The 18023-nt window shown below is 26.0% G+C and overlaps 3 protein-coding genes across 7 annotated transcripts in view; 2 read left to right on the top strand and 1 right to left on the bottom strand.

Annotated features, from left to right (window-relative positions):
* LOC112692447 (sideroflexin-2-like) overlaps positions 1 to 1214 on the top strand; it is an 18163-nt gene extending 16949 nt beyond the window's left edge. The window contains exons 6-7 of the mRNA XM_025567127.1: positions 965 to 1012; positions 1106 to 1214. Coding sequence (XP_025422912.1) covers positions 965 to 1012; positions 1106 to 1214 — 157 coding nt within the window. The remainder of the gene's footprint in view (positions 1 to 964; positions 1013 to 1105) is intronic.
* A 4305-nt stretch (positions 1215 to 5519) lies between these two features.
* LOC112692360 lies at positions 5520 to 9717 on the bottom strand. 4 transcript variants are annotated; one of them, XM_025567013.1, is made up of 10 exons: positions 9204 to 9717; positions 7982 to 8269; positions 7757 to 7927; positions 7465 to 7536; positions 7221 to 7390; positions 6964 to 7153; positions 6733 to 6909; positions 6494 to 6658; positions 5929 to 6096; positions 5520 to 5866 (listed from the first exon to the last, which is right to left on the bottom strand). In XM_025567013.1, the coding sequence occupies exons 1-10, from the start codon at positions 9303 to 9305 to the stop codon at positions 5618 to 5620; spliced, it is 1752 nt and encodes a 583-aa protein (XP_025422798.1). In that variant the 5' UTR covers positions 9306 to 9717; the 3' UTR covers positions 5520 to 5617. The 4 variants fall into 4 exon arrangements, with proteins under 4 accessions (XP_025422798.1, XP_025422799.1, XP_025422797.1 ...); XM_025567014.1 differs by having other exon boundaries at positions 6494 to 6664; positions 6997 to 7153; positions 9204 to 9712; XM_025567012.1 differs by having other exon boundaries at positions 6494 to 6664; positions 9204 to 9711.
* A 1556-nt stretch (positions 9718 to 11273) lies between these two features.
* LOC112692361 (negative elongation factor D) lies at positions 11274 to 17013 on the top strand. Of its 2 annotated transcripts, XM_025567017.1 has the most exons (14): positions 11274 to 11354; positions 11434 to 11580; positions 11742 to 11857; positions 13312 to 13421; positions 13568 to 13677; positions 13750 to 13857; positions 13935 to 14087; positions 15193 to 15323; positions 15429 to 15613; positions 15697 to 15946; positions 16048 to 16258; positions 16416 to 16556; positions 16626 to 16755; positions 16827 to 17013. In XM_025567017.1, the coding sequence occupies exons 2-14, from the start codon at positions 11527 to 11529 to the stop codon at positions 16850 to 16852; spliced, it is 1725 nt and encodes a 574-aa protein (XP_025422802.1). In that variant the 5' UTR covers positions 11274 to 11354; positions 11434 to 11526; the 3' UTR covers positions 16853 to 17013. The 2 variants fall into 2 exon arrangements, with proteins under 2 accessions (XP_025422802.1, XP_025422801.1); XM_025567016.1 differs by having other exon boundaries at positions 11319 to 11580.
* Positions 17014 to 18023: the final 1010 nt, after the last annotated feature.

Genomic DNA, 18023 nt, shown 5'->3' on the forward strand with positions numbered 1-18023 from the left:
TATGGTAATAATCAATTCGAAAATTTGGAGAGGTAAACAGGTTATGATTATGCTATACATGGTTAAATTTCTATGAAAAAAAGGCTTCTATTGTTCGCAAAATTATGCGTAAATAAGTAGTGTTTTTGGACACAAATGAGTTGTAAAAAGGTAAATATGCGCAAATGAATTGTAACCCATAATAACACATAATTGATTATAGATATTTGTTATCTATAATGCATTTCATTAATTAATAATTATTACAGATACACATTAACTATGGGCATTCGTAATAAATAGGTTTTAGAGTAAACTGGTAAAACATTTTCAAACTTATCCTAGAGTCGGGGGAGGTCTTAGTACATTTTTAAAAAATTTACACAGATTTTTATAGAAGCATGTGGAGAAAAATATTTTTTTTATATAATTTGATAATCAATTAAATAAACAATAAATATCAAAATATTCGAAAAAAATTGAAAAGAGTCAATATGTGACACCTTCAGTTACGATAATTCAAATATCATATCTCACAATAAACTGATTTTAATTAATTTTTTCAATGAATGACTATATTTCCTCCAATCCTTTTTGGTCCAAATGAGCGCCCGAATTATTATATGCCCATACTAAGTACATTATCATTGCATTGTTATTCAATATACCCAGTGATGGTGCCAGGATTTTTTGCTAGGTAGGGCCAACTGGAGGCCAACAATTATAAGGTAGGGCCACCAAAAATGAGATTTCAACAAAAGATAAATACAATTATTTAATATTTTTTGCTTATGAAAAATGACTATATTATTATGTCTAAGGTAGGGCCAGTAATAGGGCCACTGGTAGGGCCAGTTATTTTCAGGTACGGCTATGGCCCTACCTCGCCAGTCCGTAGAGCCGCCAATGAATATACCTATCAACAAATTAATTACTTTTTGAATTCATACATAATACTTAAAAAGAAAATGCATATGTTTTACAGGCTTATTGGTATGCTGCCAACATCTTGTGCAATATTTCCACAGTTTAGGTATTATTTTTTTATATCATTCACTACGTATTGACAGGAAAGTAATAGTAATAGTAGGAAGATAATATGATAATGTTTATTTTTATTTTTCAGTTCTGTCAAATTAAATACATTAAAACAATATGACGACGAAGCATACAGTCAAATTACGAAAAATTGTTCTCAAATACCAGATACAATATATTTTAATAAAGGAATATGAGAAGTATACATTTATATTTATTAAGTGAAATTTACAAGATATTATAATATTCTCTGATTTTATATAACTTTCACATATAAATCTACTAATCATTAATAATTAATTATTAGAATATATATAAAATATTTCTTTATATTTGGTGAAATTTGACAAGTTTTTAATTTTATAGAATAAACTACTATTAATAACCAGAGATTTATACAATAGATTTTATTTTATCTTTAAACCGTTCACCATACATTTCGAAATAACAGAAAAAAGCAAATGTTTTCAGATTATTAAACTATTGGTTTTTTTTTTTTTTATTTAATTAAATAATCAGTTTTCTAGAATTCTTATATAAAAATGTTAAGTATCTAGAGTTAACATTCATCTATACATTTTTACAAAAAAAGTCGCAGTTCTAAAATAATAAAAAAATAAAAACTCAGCTGCTTTTTCCATAATTCAGTTATTTTGAAAAAACATAACAAAATTAATTGTTATGGTCCAAAATTGTATAGAATTTTTATAATACCACTTAAATTAATGAGAGTGAGACAGGTGAATTTATTAATTTTGAATTTTTTAAATCAGTTATCTTATTTATTATAAAATAACATATTCAATATCGCGCATAAATTCAACACAGTTAAATGTAAAGAACAGAATAGCGTTCCACGACTTATATTTCAGATTTCGAACAAAGTAAAGATTATCAATGTATCGATTTTATAATCATAGATTTTTTTTATCATGTCAAACTTTCGAGTACCTAGTAATTTATATCAAATGATGCAATTGAATAACGGTCTCATTCAATTAAAAGTACCATTGATTATAGAATATTCTATTCTATACTCAATGATAGTGCCTACCTATTCTAAAACTACTATAAAAGTAGTCACTTTTCAATGTTCTCAATTTTCCTTAATGTAGAGAAAACCTTAAAAAATAAATCTAATATTGTTATATCTAATGTTAAATTTAATAATATTTTTAGGTGAATAAGTAGGAAATTCATTTTATGTCTTGTGAACCTTTTTATTATCGATACAAACACATTGGGCCTCTACTGACTGATAACCTTAATTTTAGTAAATAATATGGGTAATATAACTAAGGCAATATAGGGACATTTACGATACAATACTCTAATTGTTTATTACATTTGTAATCTTTATTTTCTTATTAAATCAATTTTTTAACATTTTAGAACTTTTATAGATCTGACAGTAAACTATTTGAGTAAGAATATATTACCTACTTGATTATCGACTTCAATTATTCAAAAACTGGTTTTTACTAGAGCTCTTAATACACGTGAATTCACAGAATTCACGTGTCACATGTCACGTGTAAAATTCAAAATAAAAACGTATATCCTTAACATAATACTGTACTAATAATATTTTATTACTTCAAGTGTATTACATAAAATTACTAATTTTCATCATTATAAAAATGGATTTATACTTGGATAAACACGTATTTCACGTGTACACGTGAATTTCGTGACACGTGTTTTAAGAGCTCTAGTTTTTACAGTATTTTACTTCAAAAATCAATATAAAAATGTTTGAAGTAATAATTTTACTTCATTTTATTATGGAAATTCAGCAATATTTATCAAAGGTGTACTATTGATAAATGATGGGCAACGTATGCACAATAAAATATAAGATATGTAGATACTGATTTAGATTAGACGGATATTAACCTACTGATAATAATAATATAGGTACGATAAGTCAATCAAAGTAATAATCATTTAATTTATAGCAAAGTACCTAAAGGATATGCACGACTGTTATACAAGCTTCAGATTATATAATTTAGATTATTTAATATTTATTAGGATTATTATGAACGATAATTCTGTGGACGAATTCCATAAATAAAATCAATTTTATTACCTACTACGCTTTATAAAAATTGTTCAAGTCAAAACTTCTCTTTAGGCGATTAAAGGAAAATTTGCATTCAAGTTTCATTCTATTTTTCATTTTAATAGAAAACAATTGTGGGAAAGGGTATTTAATTCTTGGTCTATGATAGGGCGTAATTTTAAATTTTGAACGTAAAAATTCCGAGTTTCACCTATAAAGGATATATGGACTTATTTAAGAAAATTGTGCAAAAGAACTAATGGAGAAGTATAACAAATTTACTAAAAACCCAGTTATCAATGCGTATCTAATATGCACCTAGATCAAACGGGATTTTAAAAAGTTTTGGAAGGAAAGATCAATGAGAGAAGACCTTGGGATCGCCCAAGACAGTAGTGGGCATACAAGGTTAACGATGATCTAAACAAGTGCGTCCAGGGAGTAACATATGTAAACATTAGCGTGGCGATGTGAATGATCGAGAGTCGGCCGCCTGTTTTTTTTTGTGCGGGGGGGTATTGATAAAATATACTTGCCTTTGAACATTTTTGAGTTCACCACGCCATTGATTGCAAAAGATCGGATAGAGTAGATAGAAAATATAGAGGCAGCAAAAGTCCTTCAAGGATCGTAAAAGCCGAAGAAGTATTTTAAACAGAGTATAATAATTAACAAAATATTTATTTCTAATTTTACATTATTTTTATATATGAACAGTTATGATAAAAATTAATCTCAATGCTTATAATGATATAATTTTTGGTGTATAAGATAAATTTCAGAATTTGATAAATAGCCGAGAGGAGAATTAAACATTTTTAGCCTATACTCTAATAAGGAACATATGGCTTTTGATATTTATCATTAAAGACGTTTGGTGATGTATTTTGGTTATTTTAATTTTAATATTAAATAATAAAACTTACAACAAACTAGGTGTTAAACTAACAAAATTAAAACTGTACACCAATAAATGTTATCAGAAATCAGACCTAGAGTAGAGGACTATTATAATAGGAAATGTATGGTTATTAATGTAGAATCTTAAGGAAATACATTTTTAAGTATAGGAGTCTAGATTCCTAAATTACGCCTTTGTTTTGACTATACAAAACTTATTTCTTCAACCAGTAGGTATCTAACAGACATGTTTGAAAGAAAATACTTTAAGATCATAATACTTAAAATATTATGGGTAGTATGGGGTGATGGTTTTCATTACTCTTATCACTTTAAAAACACCTACTTGACATATTATGTGTCTAATTTAGAATTTATATGCAAGTCATTACTTAGTACTTATTAATTAGTAACTATCAGTAGAGGATCCATGATTTTCTTTTGGTAGGGGGAGGTTGAAAAATGTTTTCCCTTGGAATATTTTTTATAACATCGCAGTCAGTGATTGATAATGAATTAAAATATTAGTAATTTAATACATTAATTTAAATCTAAGACAATTTTCTTGTATGAATAAAAATGCAAATCTCATATATTCCTTCATACTTTTAAAAAAAATCTTCTTAATCCATAAAATTATTGATTTTTAAAATATATATTTTTCCTGATTTTGGATGGTTTTAACCCCCCCCCCCCCCGTGGATCCAACGCTGGTAACTTTTCTTGTTGATGAAGTGTATTTTTTTTGTTATTAGACATTTCAGAATTATAAACATATTTATAAATTTAATCAATATTCAGTTTTATCTTATATTAATACTATTCATAATATATTTGCAAAGAAAAAACTAATTTGATATTTTCATAAAAAAAATATTTTATTCCTGAAAAATAATTACATATTAGGTTCATTAAATGTTTTTGAATAGTATATAATATAAATGACAAAGCTTAAAATATTTTCAACAAGTAATTAAATCTTAAATAATGAACAAATTAAGAACATAAAACTAACCATCAACATATAATTAAAATAATCAATGACTCTTAATTAAACATATTTGGAAATTTGTATTTACTCATCTTAGATGAGATAACACATTTTTATTAATCAGGTACATATAATACAAATAAATTAGAAAGATAGGGCAAAAATAAGAGAAAAATAATAAAATAAACATAACAAAATTAACAATTATAAATTTTTAAAAATGAAATCATATTTTTATTAACGGGACAACATTATATAAATGGGTATCAAACTAAATTATTTCTTTAACATGTTGGTAATTATTAATTGTTTTTGTAACTTTATATGGTTATGAGAAATTTAACATAAATAAATAAATGGGATTTAATAAAAAAAATTAAATAATAGTTCGTAAAAGAATTATAAATATTATTGTAAGTTGTATACTCATACCATAATATAATACATTTTATAACTTTAATATCGTTAGTATTAGATAACTGAAAAAATTGATACTTATACAAAACATATTTGTAAAACAAAATAACTTAATTCAAATTTGTTTGGTACTTAACATTATTTAACATCATGAAATAAACATGTCATAAACACTTAATTTTCTTAGCAAAATACTAAAATAACAATAATTACTATAAATATTATATTCATAGACAAGCAAAATCATTTGAGTTGATCAATGGTACAGTTAGGTTTACATTGATAAAAACATGATCAGAATTGGAAGGATCAATAAATAAACATCTGCCTTCAGAATGAAGTACATCTAATGGAACACTATAAGGATGAACTGGACCAGACCAAGAATGTTGATCATCATTGTTATAAAGACAGCCAGTAGTTAGTACAGCTGTAGTTGAGGAAGTACTAGTATTATCACCGTATGACGAAACATACTAAAAGTAAAAATAATCATATTAATTATATAATTGTAAACAGGTTATACAAGACATAATACTTGAATAGTGGCAACAAAAGTGTGACTATAATAATCAAATGAAACTGTGATTATATAAATAGTGTTTTGTATGAATTGTAAATGAGTAAAGCATCCCAAGGATTGTATATCTTGACATCTAAACTTGTGCATGATTGAATTTCCACAAGATATCATTTGTTGGTGACACTAATAAAACAATTCATAAATTGCTGATATCATATAATGAAAATATAAATAAATTACACAATACAATTTATGACTACAATACAAGACAAAAACTTAATGAAAAAAAAAAAAAAAAAGTTTATTTGTCAAACGAAAGAATTTGAGCAATTCATGATAGTATCATAAACAATAATTATGCATAAATTAAAGTTTTTATTTTCCAACTTTAATATAAAAGCTAGTATAGGTTTTTATTAATAAATATTAGGATATATTCTTTATAATAAATTAATATATCAAAAAATATTTTAATTAACTTCACTAATTTATGAAATATTAATTAATGAAAGGAAATTGATAAATAATGTATTGAATACTTATTAAATTACTAAAAATCGTAAGTTGAAATAAAACTGACCGAAACCAAATGAACATATAAAGTTGCAGAATGTGAATACCATAAGCAACCAGCAATTGGACAAGGAAGCTTGTTGGTAAGTTCAGACAGTGTATGGTTAACAGGGGTTGTAATAGAATTTTCATTTTGCCCAGATTGTTCGTCTAAAATGGAATCGTTTGAATGCTGTAACTAAAATTCATCAAGCACAATAAGCAATGAAAAAAATTGAAAAGAAAATAAATTTAGTACACTCTTACATTTTCAGGGAAAGACCATGGAGATGTCAATAATCCCGACTCATAATACTGCAAAGTTCTAATGACTTCACAACTGGAATCTGGTAATTGCATGAACTGAACATCATTTGTATCTATATAATTTTGTATAACATCATTTTGAACTAAAGTTGTGTCATGCGGTCCTAAAAGAGAACCCTAAAAAACCAAAAAATTACAAAACCATGTTACATTAGATTTGAAACATTTTACATCTTCAAGTGAATTGAATGTTTCACAATTCACCAATGGCGTTGACATTTCTCCATTTTCCATCCGTATAGACATGGCCCAACGTTGATCAAAATCTCTTTGTTCTTGTTCTATATTCCCGGCTGATTGATTACTCAAGGTATCAGAATCATCAATACATATTATTGTATCTGTATCAGTTGGGTCATTTCTAAAAAAAAAAAAACAAATATGTATAACTAAAAATAATATTCATATAAATATTCATATAATTTTACATGCTATTATTAGAGTTATCTAGCTCAAAACTCGCATTAATATCAACATCAGCTAATTGAGGTATATCAGGAAATGCTTGAATGTCAGGTAAGTAACTATTTGTTGATAGAGAAGATTTTATTTCTTTTAAAGGTGTAATAGACTTTTTATTATTATTTTTCCACGTTATCTAAAATAAAACATTAATATTTCAAATAGTTCATAATATTAATAATAATTAAACCTTCAACAAGTACAACTTACTTTAGATGAATTTTCAATTAATGAAGAAGCTTTGTGTGAAATGTTTAAATTAAATGGTCTTGAACTGTCATACTAAAAACAACAAACGTTTTTAAATGATTTCATAAAACATTATGAAAAAATTATTTTATTTTAAATAAAAAAAAACCTATGCTAAGAATCGCCTATTTACAAAAAAAAATAAAAAAATAAAAAAATATATAGATAATTCTACAGGAAAACAAAAATCCTGGCTATATTACTGTCTATAAGTTAACATTTGAGTTATTTAATGGAAAAAATATATTAATACCTGATAATAGTTATAATAAGAGTTGTTATTTGATGTAAAATTAGTATTAGTTGTTGATCTGTTAAATCTAGTTCTATTTGAAGAGAGCAAAATATTTCTTAAAAGGTTTTTTGTAGTCTTAGCTATTGGTGATTGACTATCTGTATTTTTCAATGAATTAGAAGAGTACACCTAAAACAGAAAAATATATCATTTGCATAATATAAATACTATTTAAATACATACTTGAATTTCAGAAACAGTAGAGTTAGACTTCATTGGTTTCTCTATCTTGTGAACATGAACTTTTTCAACTTGTATTTTTGTGGTTACTGAAGTAGGTGTATGAATATTTTTTTGATTGGTTTTTAGTTTGGATTTTCGGGGTCTCCCCACAGACCGCTTTTTTACCAAATTCTCGGCTGTAGATTTTTTCATATTCTGTCGTTTGGTTTTCATAATACGCGTCAGAGATTTTAATTCGCCGTCTAAGCCCATTCGATGCAATCTTAATAAATCGACATAATCTTTCTTCTAAAAATTATTAAATAATAATTGATAAAAATTAAGCGATTAAAAAGAATGGAAGTGGCTTAAATTACCTAATATTTATCGCACTTTTTCTGATAAAAATATTATTTCGAATATTATGAATATATAACACAAATTAATACACCAAGAAAGAAAAGGAAAGGTGAGGAAAATAATAATAGCACTTTCTTTTTTCGGCAATACTGTAATGGAAATGTTTTAAGAGTCACAGCAACAAAACGGTGGGTATATCAACAAATAAACAGCAACAAGGTAGATTTGAAACTATCTTGCTGAAATCATCGAGAGCGGATTGCCGTTGAACGATAAAATATAGTCGGTCCGGTGCGAGAAACTTGGAAAAACACCGACAGACTTCTACGCCGGTTAAAGGACGACAATTAATGTGAAAATTGCACATTCGTAAACGAATAAATGTAAATAAATGTTCGGCGGAAGTGGCAATGGCGACACGGAAGCAGACGGGAGACCCGAACGAACTACGAAATCCGAATGACGAATCGAAGGAGACAATAATGCACCGTCAACTTAGCCGACGTCCCTATCGTTTTCGGAGATCATTAATCGATTTTTATTCTTCGATTTTGTTCTAAATATAACTAACGGTAATAGGGAATACCCGGTAAAATGTTACGATTGTGATACTGTGGCATTTATACGGCCGCCCGTGTGAGTGCGTCTCCGACCGGTCCATTTTTCAAATGAATTATCGTGTTATTAATTATTAATGACATATTGTTATTGGCTATATGATGAATTATTTTATTAAACGCGCCAACACGGCGGATAGCAAAACGATAATAATTATTGAATACTGGTATTATCGCGCATAGCGTTTTCGTCAGTCGTTTCACAATCATTTTTATTGTTAATTATTATTATTTATTACAATACGAAACTTGTTCCGAATACGTACCTTTAGATTTCCGGGCAGACCGAGATCTAAAGCACACTTTACGACTGCCCGATACGACATCAACTCAACAGCGTCGTCCGTTTTCGGCATTTCTGCCGTCATTTTTATAAACCGTGTTGTAGGCACGATTTAAAATATGGCAGTATAAGATTTCGAAAAAATTGGAAAAATAAGGTAGACACGTTAGTGTGCACGTTTCGCCGTAACGGCCGTTCGAATTGTAAGTTGTGCTGGTAGAGGCGAGCGCGTTGCTGTCGCCCGCGATTGCGCCAATATTACTATTCAAACCCTTTAGGTTATGACGGTTTTTTTTTTATCAATGAGATTTAAAAATATGCATTCGGAACAGTTCAACTCGGGCACGTGCCGTGGATGGTGATGGAGGAGGATGAGGGATATGTCCCCCTCCCGTGAGATAAGTCAGTCTTCGCTCTCGAATAATGTGGTAGCTGATTGGTAGGTTTACAGCACAATGTCATGTTATTGTCTTAATTTTTATCAGTACAACTATAGATATTCTATCCAAATAAAAGTCCGTGCTTCGTCAATTTCGACATGTCTTTCGATCATCACTATACTTATACATAAACAATATGTATGAATAAAACTATACACTTGTCGTACGATCCACATCAGGTCGTATAACGGATAAATTATCCTACGAATTTTAATCGTTTTTGAATCTTGGTCACCTGATGATTTTGATTTAAAGCTGTTTGCTTGTAATTTTTATTTTAAATTTTTAAAATATAATATTTTATGAGATGTGCCACACACAACGTATAACTGTAGTCGTTTACATATTCATGTGGTTTACAAAGTTCATTACAATTTATTGTTTTTAATTAATTGTGTATGAATTGTTATCACAGAAATTATTTTTCATGAAACATATATGTAATTAATGGTGAATTGATACAAATTAAATTTAATGATATGAAAAATCTTTCGATTTTTAAGTTAATATTAGTGATTCTACAGTGTAAGATCTATTTTATTTTAATGTTTTTTTTTCATTTTAAAATTTATTTTATGATTCAATTACAAAAAAAACTTGATTATGAAATTGAACGCAAAAAGTGCTTTATACCTATGAGTCAACTTTTTTCAATAAACAGTTTTTTCAGCTGTTTTTTAAAAAAATTAATAATGTTGAAATTGTTTTGTTATTCTATAATATAGATAATATACTATAATAGATTATATATTCTTCTAAATATTAAAAAGTATTGTAAAAATCATAAATTGAAAAATTATTTTCAGTATTTTTATGCTTTAATACATATAATCAAATGTGAAGGTAATATTATCATTTATGACAATTTGTGGTATTCATTCACGGAAAACTTTTTTTTCAAATAAACTAGAAAATGGAAAACATTCTAATCAATATTGAAGCATTTTAAATCTATTTTTTAAACTTGCCCGTGTTATGAGTTTGTTATACTTATATTTAAAAATATTTATGGAAAAATATTAAAAAAACTATTTAAATAAACGATAAGTTTTTTTTAGTATGTAGCTAACCTTACACAGTACGTTACCTACGTTTCATTATCATTTTTGATTACTTCCACTACCAGAGTTGAGCTTGTGCCACTGAACCACACAAAACTATCTATGGTTATACACTAAACCAAACACAAATAATATCTAGATAAGTACATTTAAAATGCAGGGAAAGTATTCGCGTTTTGAGCTTGAGGAGCGAGTTTAATCGTAGTTCAAAATACCAAACTCGTTCACCTCTAGTTAGCTGGATCCCAGATGTTTAGAGAAAATATAAATACGTAGAGAAAATCTATCGTATCTGTTTTACGTCGTGAAATTGATAAATGAAATACTATGCTTGAGGATGTGTTAAACATTTACCCTATAAATATAAAACACATGTACTATCAGTCGTTTGTTGTACGGCGCCCTCTGTTATTATGTGAAATTTGTTTACAAACTGTACGAGAATTTATATAGTATATATTCATAGACCTAATATATAATAGGTCTATGTATATATTACCTTCGTGTTATCACAAATTGCATGTATAAACAAAATTGAATGTTTGATATGTGTTATCAATCTAGTTATGATTGGAACCTAGCCGCCAGAACGGTAATCACAGTAAAGCGAGTACAGTGCGTTTATAGCATAGAGTAAGTAGTTTATAGTGTAATGCCGTTGTTTATGTTGAATATTAATACGTTGATGAGTAATAATAAATTGTTTCTCTAGTATTCAAGTAATTGCTTGATAAACATTACATATATTGTAACAAAAAAGTGTTCATTCAATTTAAAGAATCAGTATTTAATTTCATTAAGCATTATGGATGATGAGTATGATGAATATCGTCGTTGGGACGGAGATGTCGACGTTGAGGTTTGTTTTCTAAAATAAATAAAAATAATTTATTCCAAATTTTTTCTATGTTTTTTAATTAGAATAATTGTGTTTTTGTATTCGTAATACTTGGATAATTTATATTTGTGTATATAGTTAATAAATTCTGAAAACTATTATAATTGAACATTTTTATTTAGGTTGATGACAATGATGATATACTAGAAAATCCTCAAGAGACTTTAACACAATGTTTAGAAAAATTCAGTAGTGCAGATTATATTATGGAACCAGGAATATTTTCACAATTGAAAAGGTGATTTATTTTAATAAATTATTCGTTTCTACTATTGTAGTAAATTGAAGTAATAAAATAAATAAATTATAATATAAAATTTCACAACATTTATTAAACTTCATTAATTACTAATTACAAATTACATAATTACATTATAATTTATACTCATTCTTATTTGTGTACAAAGTTGTGCTACTTGCTATGTCCTCAATTAATTAATATTGGCTAGATTGTTTTTTCATTTCATATATTCAACAAACACGTTTATATTTTAAAATATTTACCTATAAACTTCTATAAATAATTTATTAAAACTATTTTTCATTATTGTATAACTTATTAAAGTATATATTTTTATTTGTATAAATATGTAATGTAAAATAAAACAATATTGTGTATATCTTTACTATTTCAATTTTAAAAAACTAAAAGGGTTTATTAAATAGTTCATTTTATGAACTTATGATATATTATCGCCTTTATATTATATTACTTGGTAATTATTATAAATGTTATGATCTGAAAAAAAAACAGGAATGCTAAATTTGAATTCAGGGTTACTAAAAACTGTCTTGCCCGTCCCCTAGTTGTGCCTACGACTATAGTGTATAATATGTACATTGTACATAGTACAGTCGTTTTATATTGTGATCTAATCTAATTGAATCTAATATTAATGGTACATATATACTTAAGAGTCGAGTTGTACGTCTGTATATTTTTAAGCAGATTTAACGGCGATGACGGAAACTTTTTCAAAATAGGGGAATATTTAACAAAATTATGTAATAAAAGTAAAAATATATAAATAACCCCAAATATCTAAAAATATGTAGTGTCAACCATTGCTTAAATCACTCAGATAGTCCTGAAACATAATTTTATAGAAGAGTCATTCGATTACCATTATTCATGACAAATATGTAAGTACACATAAATTTGCACTTTAATAATAAAAAATATACTATTTTATTTTATATAGGTAGTGTTTTTTTTATTAAAATTATATTAAATTTAACTAATCTACATATGACACCACATACAGAGAGTGATATTTTTTATTCATATAGTGTTAAATAATATTCCATCTACAGAGTCACAAAATAGGTTATATAAAAATATGTTATATTACGCATTATAACAAATGCAGCAGCTCCAATGCAGCATGCAATTTATTCTAGATCTGTCATGGTCACGACTGTTGACAAATATATAGTGAAAAACTAAATTATGAACAAACCTTTTTTGTTATTAATAAAATGTTCAAAAATGTTTGACAAACATTCAAAAAACGTTTATTAGATGTGGATGCAACTTAAGATCTAATTAAATGTATGTGCTAAAACAGGATGAAAAATTATTAATACAGTAATTATACAATGAATGTATTTAATAAAGAATTTAATTAAACCAATTTATTATAATATATTATATATCATATTTAAAGTTTAAACTATTATAATCATGTATAGATATTTTCAAGTGGGTGGAACTCCAGAACACGTAATAGAATTGCTTTCAAAGAATTATATTGGTGTTGCTCAAATGGCTAATATGGTCGCCGAATGGCTGATCCTCGGAGGTAAAAATTTACTATTATAAGTTAAAAATAATATTGAATCTTTATATTTAACAATAAATTTGATGATTTATTTTATAATATTTTAGTATTTTAAACCATTATTTTTGTGTATACAAATAACATTTCAACATTAACTATTCTATTAGGTGTTGCTGTTGGGGAAGTTCAATCATTTGTTGAAAATCATCTTAAAGATATGGTACTGAAAACATTTGATCCAAAAAAAGCTGATACAATATTCAGCGAAGAGGGAGAAGTATGTTATTTTTCTACATGTTTGAATAGAAATTCTTTGAAATAGTATAATATTATTATTATTATTTCATAGACACCAGCTTGGTTAACAGAGATGATAGAACACAAAATATGGAGGTCATTAATTTATAGGTTGGCAGAAGAATATCCTGATTGTCTTATGCTTAATTTTACTATTAAGGTATAATTTTCTATGTTATTATTTTTATTTTAATCATAATTTTTATCGTAATATACATTTATTATTTTTACTTACAGTTGATATCTGATGCTGGATATCAAGGTGAAATTACAAGTATATCAACTGCATCTCAACAAATTGAAGTATATTCCAGAATATTAAAAAATTTCATTACAGAATCTATAAAAACAACAAGTGAAAATCGACAAAATACAATTCAAGAATGTGCTGTAAGTGACTTTTTGTAAGACTAGAAATTGTAAGAAAAATTATGGTTTTGTTTTCTATGTTGTTAATATCATTATTTATTTTAATTTCCTTACTTATAGTAAGGCCCTTAGCCTATGTACATCTATAGATAAAACAGATTTTGTTTTTTTATTTTATGACTTGATGTGAATTATAGTAACTGATATAATAATGGAATTCATGGATATAACTAATAGGTAGGTTGATTTGTTGGGATTAAGATTTACAATAAAAAATGGTATTATGTAAATAGTTATGTATATAAAGAAAACATTGAATAGTTGTGAACAAGTAATAAGAAAACATTTTAAAGCAATTTTTAAGTAAGATTGTCACGAGTTTGACCCATTTTAATTTGACGTTGAGGTACTTGTGCATGTATTAAATTGAACATGTTAAATTGAGTTATGAACTATGGACGTTATTGGCTAAAATTTTGATATCATGTTGAATTTATTAAATTTTTAAGTCTGGAATTGATAATGTCCATTTCTTTAAGCCAAGAAGCATCGGAGATTGTTTATATTTTAACTGTCTGATTTTATAAAATTTGTATTTTTTTAATAAATGATTAATATTACTTTACATTACTATATTAAAATCAAATTATGAATACATTTTTATAACACTTTTTAAATGAAGTATTTTTTATTAAGTAATTATAATTTTAAAAATATTAAATTGACTTTATCAATTAATTAAATTTACTTTTTGATTTCACATCCCATCTACTTATTATATAGTTGATATGGGACTTATTCATTAATCATTTTAATGTTGTTTTCAAACTCTTATTCTTTCTTTTAATTTAAAATTATAAATTTAATATAGTTATATACAACAATTAGAATGTTTGGAAGAGTTAATCTTATTATTTAATAATATTCAGCCTTAAAATTTAATGAATTACAAATTAAATTTTAACTTTCTATTATGTTTTTTCCAAAATATTCTTTGGCCATATTTATAATACTTAATAATTTATATTATTTATAGAACAATTTTGTACAATATTATTTTATATTTAAAAATAATTGATTTTTAATTACATATGCCCAATTTCTTTCTTTCTTTTTTTTTCTTCAGAAAATGGTATGTCACAGCCAACATACATATGTTTTTACATTAGTTGCTCTTCAAGTTTTAGCTAAGGAAACTAATGGAGGGGTAAACATGAAAAGATTTTCTCAAGAAATAACTCATTGTGCTCAAGAAAGGTAACCATATTCATTATTTCTAAGTACTAAATTATTACGATTTATTATTATTTATATAATTGATTATTAAAATTATTAATTTTTGATGTGCATTATTTTTATTAGAAATGATGTAACTCCTATTACTATGGCATTAAATGGTGCTGCTCCATATGACCAACCATGTGCAGCATTGAGTTCTATGTTATCACGAAATGCTTTAAATCCTGCTGATATCAATGTACTTCATAAGCACTATTCATCGGCTGATTCCCCTCCTGTCAGTTTACTTCGAATACCACAATTTCTTGGTAAATTAAATTATCTATAGTTTTAAAACATTAATGTTTTTGACAAACTAAACTTGATGTATATTACTGATTTTTCATTGTAGATTTATTAGTTCAAGCTTTATTTAAACCTGGAATGAAATTGAATCCAGAGTATAAACCCAAGTACATATATCTCTATGCTTATTCTGCTAGTGTTTATGAAGTAACATCTGGTAAAAAAAGAAAAGTTATTAATAAAGATGATTTAAAATCTACCATACAATCAGTTGATAAAGTACATAGTATTTGTAATTTGAATAAAAGTTCAACAGAATTAATTGCTGAAGTAGCGACTATTTATCAATGTATCAGGTAAAAAATTATTTCTTAAATTAAATAATAACAAATTTAACATTTTGTGTGGTTAAAAATTTGATACTCATTATAAGAAAATTATTGTCATTTTCATATAGATTTCCCGCTGTTGCTGTTGGCTTAATATGTTGGGTCGAAAGTACTGTAACGGAACCAAGCTTTTTCAAGTTATGTACTGAACATACTCCTACACATTTAGCACTTTTAGATGAAGTTGTTACATGCCATCCGCAGTTGCATAATATCATACTAAAACTATTTGTATCTTTATTTGAATCAAAACAAGACGAACTTGAAATTTTAGTACATGTGAGTTAATTAATAAATAAGTCTTAATCTCATTTAATTATTAATTTTAGTGATAGTATTAAAGTATCTATAAAAATTACTTATGATCCCAAATTAATGAAAAACTATTGATATATTTTAAATGTTGTTGTCAATAATTTTTTCTTTTATATTTCAGTTGGAAATGAAAAAAATGCTGCTTGATCGTATGGTAAATTTATTATGTTGTGGCTGTGTTGTTCCAGTTATAAAATATATTGAACAGTGTTGGCATCGAGGAGATACAGATATTTCATTAATTCGTTATTTTGTCACAGAAGTAAAAACTGATTAAACAATTGCCTTTGTTTATACAATAATTATGTTTATCTCAATATGTAAATTACAGGCTTTAGAAGCAGTGTCTCCTCCTTATTCAGTTGAATTTGTTGATTTATTTCTACCAATTGTTGAAAACGAAGAAATTACTGGTACAATGAGATGTGATGGAGATAATGATCCAGTTTCAGAATTTATTGGTAAGAATACCTATTTATTCAAATCTTTAGAGTATTAAAAAATAATTAATATTTTATTTATTTTTATTTAGTACATTGTAAAGGAATGACAATGTGAAGTTATTCTATATTGTAAGATATTATTTTTAAAACAAGAACAATACGAAGAATTCAAATAAATGTCCCATGTATTATATACTCAAGTTTATATACGTGTAAAAATATTTTATAACTATTTAAATGTATTCCTCACCTTACATTTTTAAGTTTAGTAAACAAATTATTTATTCAAATGTCTGTTCTTGAAATGTTATTTATTATCATTGTAATGAGTAACAATTATCAATAAGTAAATTTTTTCTGTTAATTCAATATAGTGTCATGGCAAACTTTTTTTAGAGGTGACTATGTTTTTCCAATATCCACTTACGAATCATGATCACGACCAGTGTTGTTAAAAATATTTTTCAAAAGTATTTCAAATAGGTATTTAAATACAAATACATTAAAAAAATATTTCAAAACTTTTAAATACATTTTTTTAAGCTTTGTTGTTGTCATATTTTTAATTCTTAAAACATTATTACAAAATTACATTAATTTCAAGTGAGTAGTGACTAACATAATAAATTAGTTTTAAGGATTATTAACTTATAACAAGTGTCGGAATATGTGAGTATTTGGTATATTTGGATTTGGGGTGTCGCCGTGCTACAATACTATAAAATATAAATATTCAAATAGATATACGATAAACGGGAAATATTATTTTTTATATCTTTAAATATTTTTTGTCAATAACATTTATAATCGTCACTTTGTCTCATTGACAATAAGCAATTTCTTCAAAATCGAAAAACCAAACTCAAAATATTGTATTTAATATTTTTAAATACAAAATACAGACAAATTATTTAAATATTTAACAATTATGCTCACGACCCATCAAGTGATTATACTTGAATATTTAACACTGGGTTTTTATCAGTTTCTTAAAGAACAGGCTTAATAATTAAATAATTAACCATTAATTATTACCTACCTACCCACTCACCACTCTTAAAAATGTTGGAGGTGGTTTCTCAATAATCCTCGGCTAAGTCACTGATTTGATGTACTCTAAATTATTAGTTATATAACGAAAAAGTTATAAATATCAGGTATTAAAATATAATACATCATTTATGTTTTGTGTCATTGATCATAATATATATACATAAAATTAATAATATATTTATATTATTAAATACAATTTAAATCTTTAACATATTTAAATTTAGAGATCTTAA

The sequence above is a fragment of the Sipha flava genome, unplaced genomic scaffold (genome assembly GCF_003268045.1).
Source record: "Sipha flava isolate LNK unplaced genomic scaffold, YSA_version1 73_pilon_pilon, whole genome shotgun sequence".
NCBI classification, from domain to species: Eukaryota; Metazoa; Arthropoda; class Insecta; order Hemiptera; family Aphididae; genus Sipha; species Sipha flava.